At 34.0% G+C, this 12,266-nt stretch overlaps 2 protein-coding genes and 1 pseudogene across 3 annotated transcripts; all 3 read left to right on the top strand.

Annotated features, from left to right (window-relative positions):
- The first annotated feature begins 443 nt into the window (after positions 1 to 443).
- On the top strand, positions 444 to 4,510 carry LOC130960421 (pentatricopeptide repeat-containing protein At2g20710, mitochondrial-like). Of its 2 annotated transcripts, none has more exons than XR_009079096.1 (3): positions 444 to 868; positions 1,044 to 3,017; positions 3,905 to 4,507. XR_009079096.1 is itself a non-coding variant. In XM_057885812.1 (3 exons), exons 1-3 carry the CDS (start codon positions 572 to 574, stop codon positions 3,928 to 3,930), a joined length of 1,536 nt encoding a protein of 511 aa, XP_057741795.1. In that variant the 5' UTR covers positions 444 to 571; the 3' UTR covers positions 3,931 to 4,510. The 2 variants fall into 2 exon arrangements, 1 of the variants encoding a protein (XP_057741795.1); XM_057885812.1 differs by having other exon boundaries at positions 1,044 to 2,256; positions 3,905 to 4,510.
- Positions 4,511 to 7,061: 2,551 nt separating this feature from the next.
- Positions 7,062 to 7,400, top strand: LOC130963565 (pentatricopeptide repeat-containing protein At2g20710, mitochondrial-like). The gene has a single exon (XM_057889667.1). The coding sequence runs from the start codon at positions 7,062 to 7,064 to the stop codon at positions 7,398 to 7,400; it is 339 nt and encodes a 112-aa protein (XP_057745650.1).
- Positions 7,401 to 9,467: 2,067 nt separating this feature from the next.
- Positions 9,468 to 10,239, top strand: LOC130963566 (F-box protein At3g58530-like; annotated as a pseudogene).
- Positions 10,240 to 12,266: the final 2,027 nt, after the last annotated feature.

Here is a 12,266-nt window from a genome sequence, read left to right on the forward strand (position 1 = left end):
CAGGATGTCTACTTTCCAACGCCGTTGAGAGCGCGCAAATTGGGCTTCTGTAGCTCCAGAAAATCCACTTCGAGTGCAGGGAGGTCAGAATCCAACAGCATCTGCAGTCCTTTTCAGTCTCTGGATCAGATTTTTGCTCAGGACCCTCAATTTCAGTCAGAAAATACCTGAAATCACAGAAAAACACACAAACTCATAGTAAAGTCCAGAAAAGTGAATTTTAATTAAAAACTAATAAAAATATACTAAAAACTAACTAAAAGATACTAAAAACATACTAAAAATAATGCCAAAAAGCATACAAATTATCCGCTCATCAAGAGTGTTTTTAACTTTTTATTTTAGATTTATTTTCCAAAATCATTCACCTTTTCCTTGTGAAGTTACATCGAATTACAACTTTGCCACTGTGACCAAATGCTGTTGCTCCCAGCTCACTTCGCACTTCGCACTTCGCAGTATTCAGTATTCAGTATTCACAATATTCCGCTACTCTTCCAAACGCTCACTCTGCAACTCCATTGTTGAACAACAAAACTTGCATCTTGCATCTCTGAATTCCGAATAAGAAATGGTAGTACTCACTCGTCTGAAATCCGCTTTACGTCTTCTTCCTCGTTCTTCCGTGACCTACGCAACCTCTGCCTCTTCCACCTCCAACCTCTCACCGGCGAAGAGGAATCAAATCGCCGCCGTTTACGTCCCGCAGGATTTGTATCGTCGGATCTTCACTGTGACCGATCCAACTCTCCCGGTTGTTACGATTCTCGAGCAGTGGGTTCAGGATGGCCGAACTCTTAGCTACGATAAACTGCTATTCCTTATCAAGCAACTTAGGTCACGCAAAAGATATAAAAACGCCCTCGAGGTATCGTCATCATCATTAATTACTAATTAGTCGTTAATTAATTCATAAAAATATTATTTATTCGAACTTTAGGTTGAATCATGATCTAACTGCACAATGCCATTCAAATGTTAAAGATACTATGTTTTTCTGTGTTGATTTTTGGGATCTCTGTGAAAATGAATCGTGTTTGCAGGTATCATTTTGGATGTCTGAGAAAGGATACTCTGAACCTAGTTCTGCTGATTTTAGTTTAAGACTGGACTTGATTGCAAAGGCTAAGGGAATAGAAGAAGCTGAATCCTATTTTGATAGCATTCCGAAATACTCAAGAGCTGCAGAATGTTACAGCTCTCTTCTTAATTGCTATGCTCAAGTTAGGGATGTGGATAAAGCTGAAAGGATCATGCTGCAGATGAAACATTTGGGTTTTGCAAGGTCTACTTTGGCAAGAAATTCTTTGCTTAACCTCTACTATCAAACACAAAACTATGACAAAGTGGAAAATTTGTTGCTTGAAATGAAAGAAGAGGATATTAAATTCGATAGATTTACATTAGCCACCTTGATTAATACATATGCGGCCCAATCTGATATAGAAGGAATCGACAAACTTCTTGCACAGTTAGAAGATGATCCATCGTATTCCCAACATGTAGATTGGTGGAGTGTTTATGCTGTGGCAGCCAATTGGTATGGCAAACTTGGGCTTCATGATAAAGCTTTTAACGCTTTAAAGAAATCAGAGAAGCGCCTGAGTTATACAATCTGGAATGAGGCCTTTCCTTACCTTATGACTCAATATGCAGCAATAGGGAAGAGAGAAGAAGTGATGAGGTTGTGGAATATTTACATGATGGATGGGAAATTACTCAAAAGAGACTATTATTCAGCTGTAATAAGTTCGTTTCTCAAGTTGGATGACATTGAACTTGCTAAGAGTATCTTTGAGGAGTGGGAATCTAGAAACCGGTATTTCATAAATTTCTTTATTCCAAACAAGATGATAGCAGCTTACAGCAGAAAGGGCAATATGGAGGAAGCTGAAGCCATTGTTAATAGGACAATCATGAAGGGAGGAAAGCCAAATTCATGGACTTGGTCATGGCTCTTGCTTGGATATATTCCACAAAGAAATTTTCCGAGGGCTGTTCAATGTATGAAAGAGGCAGTTTCTATCTGTGAAGTGGGGTGTAAGTGGAGGCCATTACCAGAATCCTTAGCTGCCATTTTTCAGTACTTGAAATTTAATGGAGATATGGAGGAGGCAGAGGGTTTGATAAGGTTACTCAGTAGCAAGAATGTTATCTCCCTTGATATTCATAACAAGCTGATGAGTTGGATTAAGGATGTGGAGTCAAATGTGCCTGCAATTGCTGTGCTGGGAGGCGATTCACATAAACAAACAGGTGAAATTTCAAAGCCAGAGGAAGATAGGAACAGCCCTGACTTCTGCCTTAGCCATCAATAAAATGTTAAGGGGTGACTGTCAATTAGGCAAATCATGTATTAGGGTTTACATCTGGTGTACACATCTTTTCAACAATGAAGTTTAGGACCAATTGGTGTAGGTGAATGGATTCCTTACTCCCACTTTTATGCGGGAGTATCATTAACCCACTTAAAAATATTTACAAATTGAATCCCGTTTTTTTATTTTTGAAAATATTCATAATTAAATATTGACCCCTCAATTTATTTGTATTAGGCATTTCTTCTCCTTTTCCTTTTGATTCCAGATTCACAGAAGGGATAGGAAAATCTAGCAGATTCTCTTTCAATCACCGTCGTCGTTCTTTCTTTCGCTACCTCCTCGGTTACTCGTTCTCTCCTACACCGTGCTTGCTCTACTAGGGTTTTCGCCCCTCTTTCACTCACTGTTGCTTGCTCTATGTTCCTCTTCATCCCCGGTCTTGCTCTTTCTCTAATCCTCGCCACCGCAACACGGTTCCGTCTTTCACTCACTGTTGCTTGCTCTATGTTCCTCTTCATCCGCGGTCTCGCTCTTTCTCTGATCCTCGCCACCGCAACACGGTTCCTCAGCCGCACCGCAACACTCGGGTCCACCACTTCCCTGGTTTTTGTCGCCCCTCTGTCCCTGTTCTTCACCAGCGACTCTGATCTTTGTCCTTCTTCCTTCACCTCTGCCTTTGCGACCTACTCCTTTAAGGTTCCATTTTATTTTTATTTGACTTATTTCCTTTTCTATGAAAATTTTAAGGAAAAAACATAAAATCACTCCGTTCTTAAATGTGCCATTTATCTTAAATGCATGAAATTTTCAATAAAATAAAACTTCAGTAGATAAATAAGTTACCCCTAGATTAGGAAGGTAGATGACTGTAAGACATTTACTTAGTTCGGTTGAATAGTTGGAGCTTAAGAAAATAAAACAACTACTTCATTTCAATGGCAGATTAAGGGTGGACAAGAAAATGTATTGCCTTAACTGAGCATTGCAATTGGCAACAAACACAATGAATTTTTCTTCAAAAATTTAAACTGTTAGATAAAGATACATTCTTTAACTTCAATGATGGTAGTAATCTTTAAATGTTTATCATTGATTTTATGCAACCTTGCCATGGGTTAGGATAATGCTTCTGGTTGTCTTTTATTCTGGATATGTGAAGACATTGGGCAATCTTTGTTCTTCATTCTTGGCTTTTTCCTGCAATGCTTTATAGATAGATAATGTTATGTTTATGTTTTTGTTGAGGTTTATTAATATTTATTAAAAATAATTGCTGCATACACATTTGGTTGATTTTATCCTTTTCAGGCAGATTAGAACTCCTTTCTCAAGACAAACTAATGCTTAGCCAGTGGCTATTAACTTATTATGACCAATGGCACAGTTTAGAAGATAATATTTCACCCTTTTTATGATTTGGATGCTTGTCTCAAAATGAATTCGATGTTATTTATCACTTATTTCTATAAATGTTGATGTTACTGTTATTCCAGGCTGCCAACCATCCTTAAGTTACTTTTATTTCAATATCGATAACTTCCATTCTCATAACTTGATGTTTTAATTTATGCATAATTATGCAGGTGGGAAGTTTTCAAACAACAAATGAAAGACATGCTTTATCACAGTGATCAAAAGGGCATCGAGTTGAAAAAGCCTGGTGCTTCTCTTTATACGTTTCCCATGCCAGATTGCATGTGTAAACAGGAAGAAGCAAGAAGTAGAAATTGTAGCTCTAGGAAATGTACGATGTTTTGAGTATAAATATATGACCTTTAGGAACACAATCAATACCTGTAATTTATTTTTGTATCATTCAGTTCGATTTTCTTTTTTCTTTTTAAATATGGTAGAATTATTTTAAGTAAAGTGTATAAAAAAGCCACGAATTAAGTGTTAATTGTTCTTTTCATTTAAGCTCAACAAATGGCACTTAAGTGTACATTAAATAATTGAAAACCTACAAAGACACGTTTCGGAATGCTGATTGCATCATGAATCATTCTTGGATCCCTGCTGACTGCTGAGTTTAGCATGGCAATTTAATTGCGTGAAGGTTATATTGAAGGCTTATAATTTTGGTTCTTGATTTAATTGATATTTGCATGAGCTGTCTAAATGACTAATTCCAATAATGGCATTCTGAGTTTTGATCTTATACATTGCATTGGATTTCGTAGTAAAAGTTTGTGGAGTGGCATTGGATTTCGTGGTAAAAGTTTGTGGAGTGGCAGCATGATAATATTCAGGTTGAACTATATATTACAGCTACAATTACAACTATATAGTGCTCTGTTTCATTGCGCCAATTCTAGGCTCTACTTATTTGTTTGGGCTAATTAGAAGCAACAAATTCCTGTTTTGTTTCCAATTCCATTAACTATAAAACTCAAATTATTTGCATATACTTGTGTAGTTATGGTTGATTAATGTGCTTAGTAATGTGGCTAGTTATATTTTTCATTGATTTGGTTTGATTGTCTGAGTGATAGTAGTTTAATAGTACGAAATTGTGCAAGTAAATGATTTAGTGGTTACTGAGTTATTTTTCATCAGTTGATACACTAATTTATTCTTCTTCTACATGTTACAATTCTATATTACTAATTTTCTTTACTTTGTCAGTTAATATAAGTTATTAGTGACCTATACATTATCGTAACTAATTATTGCTAGATATGATAGATACAATATAACTTAATCCAAAGAATGAGCAATAGCAAAGTTCAAACATATCCTGAATTTATAAAATATAATTGATCTATCTTAAGTTATATAATACAATATAACTTAATACAAATAATCATATAAAGCTACAAAGTACAACATCAATCATAAAATAAAGTCTCACAATTATTACATCAGGATATTACTCCAATTTTTGAGAACCAGTTGCACATTTCCCTTCTACTTCAATGTCTAGAGCATTTCTACCACTTCCAATTTTAGGCAACCAACATAGTAAAAATCATTCTGTGCCGGTCAGCTTCAAGTTCATAAAGCAATTATGAATAAATTTATTTTTCAAGACCATTTTACTTGAAATACTCTAGAGCTTTATATTTAGAATACAATAATTTATTGTTAATAATAACTCTTGCTTTCATCTTGCACTTATAAAGATGCAAAACTTCTTTCCTGCAAACAAAAGAACAAACAAAGGGGGTAAGATGAATGCCAATGCAGTGAAGTAATATTTAGCTCATTCACTAGCTAATAACAAAGCTTACTTGAGAGTTTTATAAGGTTTAGATGAAAGGTCCATATCAAACCAACACAGCTTCCCTTCTTTGCTCCCAACAATTAAATTATCACCTATAAACAGAGCATACAGACAAGTAATTATGAAGAAATAATTTCATTTTTATGAAAAACTAATTGATTATGCAACATCTGCATAACAACAATAATCACACCTCCTAGATCCTTAGGAAATGTTATTGTTTGGGATAGAATTAGGCGTTTAGTGTCTATCTGGTGCAAAGCATATTAATGACTTTTCAGAGAACTTTCCCTCTTAGACATTATGAGATTGGGAAGCTACAGTTCACTGATTTCTATGGTTTTCTTTTTTATTTTATTTTTATGGCTTAGGGAAGATATCTTTTCCTTGACTCCTGTGTACTGTTTGTTCTATTAACTAATGAAATTCTCTCTTTTGTTATCAATAAATAAAAATAAACAATCATACCTCCAGGATGAACTGCAATAGATGAGGCTTCACGGAGCCCAGTATCTAGCTTCTTTATGAGCTTAATCTTCAATAAATCATACACACGAACACTCTGCTTTGTACAAATAAAGAAAATAGAATGAGATGGATGGAAAGTTGATCTAACAGCAAGTCCATGTAACTTGAATGGAAGTTTTTGTGTAAGCTTCTTCGATAAGTGGTGTATCAGAACTGCTTGATTCACATAAAAAATAAGTCAAGGAATAAAAAAAGCAGCCAAGCCTGATTTAAATATTTAATTCCTAGTTACTTTTAATCCAGTTAAGAATTTAAGATATGCTAATTATCTAACACTTTATTGAACAAGAACCAGCATAATACAGTTAGTTTTACATAAGATCCATCAATCAGATAATCACATAAAACACAGTCATAAATGTCAGGAAATAAAACACTAAATAGGTGGAACTACATGACTAATTATTACCAAGCCTAGCTGGTTCTATTCATGATCATTAGCTGAAAAGTCAGACAGACATGCAACAGGAAAACACAGAAACTAAGCATGACAAAGTGAAATCAAGTCATCATCATAACAAACTATTTTAACACATATTAAGCTAACAAGACATGGTTTTCTCAAAGAGGATAATTTCACTGAGATACTGAAGAGCTCCAGGAGTGAAGAGGAGCTTCCTGAGAGCTCGCCTGTTAGTTTCAACTTTCTCAACATCGATGCTGGATAGACACTTGCCAATTGTTCCAGTTGACTCATCATCAGCAAGAATACACTTTCTGGGGGGTGCCAAATTATGCAGCATTGTTAAGAAAAAATTAAACATATGATATGGTTTTGTTATATTTGATGCAAAGTTCTGATTCAATCAAAAACAAAGGGAAGGGAAAATTGCACTTCCTATTCAAATTGTTAAGAGTAGATTTGATTGGGAAGGTTAATGGACTAGAAGAAGCAGAACATTCCAAAGTACTTAAGAACTGGAGAATGTTACAGCTCTCTTCTTAATTGCTATGTCCATGCTAGGGATGTGGATAGAGCAGAAAGCATCATGGAGAAGATGAGAGCTTTGGGTTTTGCAAGGTCGATTTTGTCAAGAAATGTTTTGCTTAATCTCTACTATCAAACACAGAACTATGACAAATTGGAAAATTTGGTATGTGAAATGCAAGAGGGTATTAATTTCAATAGCTATACATTTGGTACTCTGATTAGTGCTTTCGCTGCCACTTCTAAAGCAGAGGGAATTGACAAGCTTCTCACACAGTTAGAACATAATCGGATTCAGTACTGGCATTTAGATTGTACTGTTTATGCTATTGCAGCCAATTGTTATAGGAAACAAGGACTCTTTGATAAAGCTTTTAGGGATTTGGCAATATATGATTGATGAATATGTAGGATAGATGAAATGATACTAAAAATGTGTCCAAGTTAAACTCTTTTTGTCCTGTGAAGTGTGATGATTATATTGATGATGCTGCAGTTAGTAACTGTTGTAAACTTTAGATTTTCAAAGTAAAGATTAGAGATACTATGAAGGACTTTCCTGAACCTTTTTTTTTAGTTTCCCCTTTGTAATTGTTTTTTCAGCATATTTTAGTTAATGGTGTTTTGGACTTTTGGGATGAAATTTGCTTGGTTGTTGTAGCCTAGATATCACCATGTAAAGAAGATTGACCTCGAATTTGCGCGAGACGTTGAAGACTCGCATCTCATCCTTATTAAGCAAAAGGTAACAGATTCTTTTTCATCTAAAGTGAATACTATGTCTATCTGTTATGCTTGCTAAGTTGATATTTTCAGTTCTGAAATAACAATCAGTTACTTCTTTTCATTTTAAAAGAAAGAAGATAACCTTAATTAACAATATTTGCACAACTACCTTACGATGTAAATTATGTTCTGACTTCCATTCTAACCAAAGTTTTCAAGCATTTCTAGTGCTTTGAATCTCTTCAATGCTTGGAGTCTTTAAATCTCAATGGCTGCCAAAAAATCTCAGATACAGGAATTGAAGCAATAACCAGTTGCTGCCCTCAGCTGAAAAACTTTTCCATCTACTGGAATGTGAGGTGATTTAATATTTTCTTATGACATTTAAATTAACTGTTTATATCCTTAATTTTGAACTCAAAGTTCAATCCAAGGAGAGTGAGTTATTTAAATGGAGTCAGCAAAGCTATTATTTAAATGAATGACAGTGAGTTATTTGGAACTGTGATTTCAGCCTCTTTGTTGTGACTGATGAAGAGTTGAAGCTTATTGTCTTAGTGCAGTTTTGTAATTACAGTTATGTGTTGAACTAAACTGAGGTGTTGAGAATTTGTAATCATATCTTCAACAATTGTTTCTGAACAAGTTACCTGGATCTAATAATTGCAGAATATATTAGACCGTGGCTTACAATGTGTTGCTGAGAATTATCCAGAACTAGTGTCACTGAATCTGACTAGGTATTTGCATTGATTTATAACAGCTTCTGTATCATCAAACACATTATGCGATTATAAAGAACAATTTTCATATTATGAAAATTTGTAGATGTCTTTCAAAACGTTTATGCATAGTTTGAAAATGTATGCTGGCATGTTAGATGCCTGTGTTTAGGGGTGGCAAGCGGGGAAGCCCGCCCCGCCCCGCCAGAAGCCTGCCCTTTGGCGGGCTGGCCCGCCCCGCCCCGCCTAGTGAGGCGGTCCTAGAATCCTAGCCCGCCCCGCCTAACTGCGGGCTGGCGGGCTGGCGGGCTAAGCCCGCCAAAGCTCCTCTTTTTTTTTTTTTTTTTTACTATTAACTACTAAGTAATATATAATTTCACAACCATATTAATAAATTTATAATTTCTAATGGCATAAAAAATTATATTTTTTATATTCACAAACATTAAAGTCTTTGTAATTATAAATATCTAATAAATATAATTATAAACCAAATTTTCATTCAAAATATAAGTATAAATATTCTCTCCAAAGCAAAATAAATATAATCCAAAACATAATTATAAATATTGTCTCCAAAATAACATAAACATAATTCAAAATACTCAATTTTTATCTTCATACTTTTGTAAGTTAGGTTGGGAAAAGTTAGGTATTGACAAAAAAATTGCAAAAATACCCCCTTACTAATAAAAACCTTAGCCCGGCGGGGAAGCCCGCCCCACCCCGCCAAAGCCCGCCAAAACCCGCGGTTTAAGCGGTGCGGGTTAGGCGGGCTTTTACTATTTGGCGGTCCCGATTTTCCAGCCCAGCCCGCCTTTTTTGGCGGGTTACGCGGGCCGGCCCGGCGGGTTTAGGCCCGTTTGCCACCCCTACCTGTGTTTGTTTGTAACTCCTGTTCCATGCAAGATGCAAACATTTTGGCTCAAAATACATTTCATATTAATAATATATCAAGCAGCTGTACCTTAGATGATTAAAATTAACATTGGAGTAAATTATAATTTTATACCTCTATGATGGTACTTTATATCTCTGGGTTGAAGCAATTATTGCACAAATGCCTATCTCTTCAGAGTTTGAATATCTATGCATTGTCTAGGTTGGCATTGTTAATGTTGTCTTGACCTTGAATTGGATTAATTCACATCATTACTCTGATTTAGTTTCACAGATGAAGCTTACAAGAAAATATGCCTTCTAGAGCATCTCAAGTTTTTGGATCTCTGTGGTGCACAGGTAAAATCTTCAGATTACTGAGATTTCTAGGCAGAAACATATCAACTTGAGAAATTTGTACCTCTCTTGAATTTCTAAGGTATGTCAACTTGAGAAATTTGTGGAACTTGTATATATGGTATTGGTGGTGCAATGTCTAAAGTAATGCAGTGACATATACACACACTTGCTGTTGCTTACACATATATATGTCCTTGCTACAACAATGTAAATTGAGCCTCTTTATATTTATTTTTTACCTTAAAAAACTCTTATCTTGCTAATGTGTTGAAACTTGAAAGGAAATGTTTGCAGCTTGTTTGGAATAACTGGTGTGACTGATAAATGCCTGGAGGAACTCTCAAAGTCCTGTTCTGACAAAATTACAACTCTTGATGTGAATGGATGTATAGGAATCAAGGTAAATTTCTGCTTGGAAGTAGCTCCATATATACAAATTACAAGTATTAGTTGGACCCTTTTTCCTAACAGTTTACCTCTTTGCAGAGACGGAGCTGCGAAGAATTGCTTCGGTTGTTTCCTAACTTGAAATGCTTTAAGGTGCATAGTTGATAGTTGATGTGCCCTTTATGGTATTTCACCAAATGAAAATTTTTATTCTGTTTAAAACATTTTACAAGCATATAACTGAAAAAGTTGTTTATCTCATTCCAAGCAATTCTTTCAGCATTTTCTGTGTTGCTTTTTTCTTTTAACCAATTTGTAGCAAAACAAGTGAGTCTCTGTATTTTGACTTCAAATAGTGTACTTGATTTTTTTGAAGATATCTGGATTGTGTTAAGGTTCACCTTGATTTATTTGTTCTAAATTGAGTTGCAAATCAATACTTAATGTTTGATAATAAAGAGGGTCATTTTCCCGGCTCAGGATTTGGTGGTCCAGGAACCTTTGGACCACTTAGTGGTCCAAGTAGAAAAACATGTTTTTTAAGATTTTTTAACAACTGCTACATAGTCCTTTAACTAATTTTAATTATAAATTGACCCATATATTTTATATAATTATAAAAATAATTTTTTATTTTATAAATAATTAATTTATCATAAATCTATCATGTTCATTAACAATCAAATACAAAAACAATTTTTTGGCCATTACAATCGATTAAAATATTAAATTTGATTCGTGTCGTTCGCGAGGAATCATAAAATTGTGTTTTCTGCGAAAACCAATCGATTGGAATAATGAATCAATCGATTGGATTACAGTTTACCACTAAACAATCGATTGAAAATTGCCAAAAGCATGGTTTTCGCATAACTCAATCGATTGGTCATACGATCCAATCGATTGAACGATGAATAAAAATTGGATTTTTGTAATTCAATCGATTGTTTAGAATTTCCAATCGATTGAATGTTTCAAAACAACCTGAGTCTCACCAAATTCAATCGATTGCTTTTGTGACTCAATCGATTGAATTTACCCAAACAATATGAATTTGCCCCAATTTCAATCGATTGTAGTATGTGTGAGTTCAAATTCAATCGATTGAAATGATAATTCAATCGATTGGAACGCGATGTATTACGTCAGTCTTACATCTTCTTATTCATCTATCTCATCTTTAAAATTCTATCTTCCTTTTTTAAGGTTTTATTTTGATTTAGATACTCTAATCTTATCTTTTCCTTAATATTAATATTATAAATTAGTGAATAATCCATCACCAATTATTCAATCCCACCATTAAAATCGTGTATCATTCTCTTTATAAAAAATTTTATTGTTTTTCTTTCGAACATTCATCCATCTACTGAATATCTAATTTTTTTTTATTTTTTATCCGTCTATTTAATATCCACTTTTTGTTCATCGTTAATTCACAATCACCCGTTGCAGCAATCAGCAAAAGTCCAATCAATTTTTTTCATTGTAGTGTTCAGAAAACAATCCATCGTTTTGATTACAAAATCGAGGTAAGTGATAGAATCTCTAATTTATAGTGAATAAGTTGCAGCTTACCATTTTTTTAACAAAAAAAATTTATAGTGAATAAGTTGCAGCTTACTATTTTTTTAACAAAAAAAATTTACAAAAAAAATTATTCACTTACCATTTTTTTGTACTAATTTATAGTGAATAAATTGCAGCTTGAGGATCACGATATTCGTATTACTCTGAAATCGGATCAACCATAAGAAGGCACAAATTATAGCGTCGGCCGATGATTTTTGGAAATTACACACTAACCATAAGATGTAAAGATTATAGTAGTAATCTAGATAAAACTTAATACTTTGGTTATTGTCAATTTATTTGTTATGTTTGGTGGATGTACTTCTTTAGTTATTTTTCAATGACTTCTTAAATAGATATTTATCGTTTTGTGGCTTCTACAATTTTTTCTCTATTTCTATGCAATTTATAGATACTTTAGTTTAAAAAACTCATATTATTTTGATGTAGTAATGTTATTTTCGTTTATTATTTCAACAACAATTGCATACAAATATTATGTCTTGTGAATTATATTTTATATTATTTAATTAATTTATAAATAAAAAAATTTCATGTCTTTTTATTTGTTTGCATTCTATTTTGGATTTTTGCATCTTATAAAATTTGACCTCTCTATT

The sequence above is a fragment of the Arachis stenosperma genome, chromosome 2, assembly GCF_014773155.1.
Source record: "Arachis stenosperma cultivar V10309 chromosome 2, arast.V10309.gnm1.PFL2, whole genome shotgun sequence".
Taxonomy (NCBI): Eukaryota; Viridiplantae; Streptophyta; class Magnoliopsida; order Fabales; family Fabaceae; genus Arachis; species Arachis stenosperma.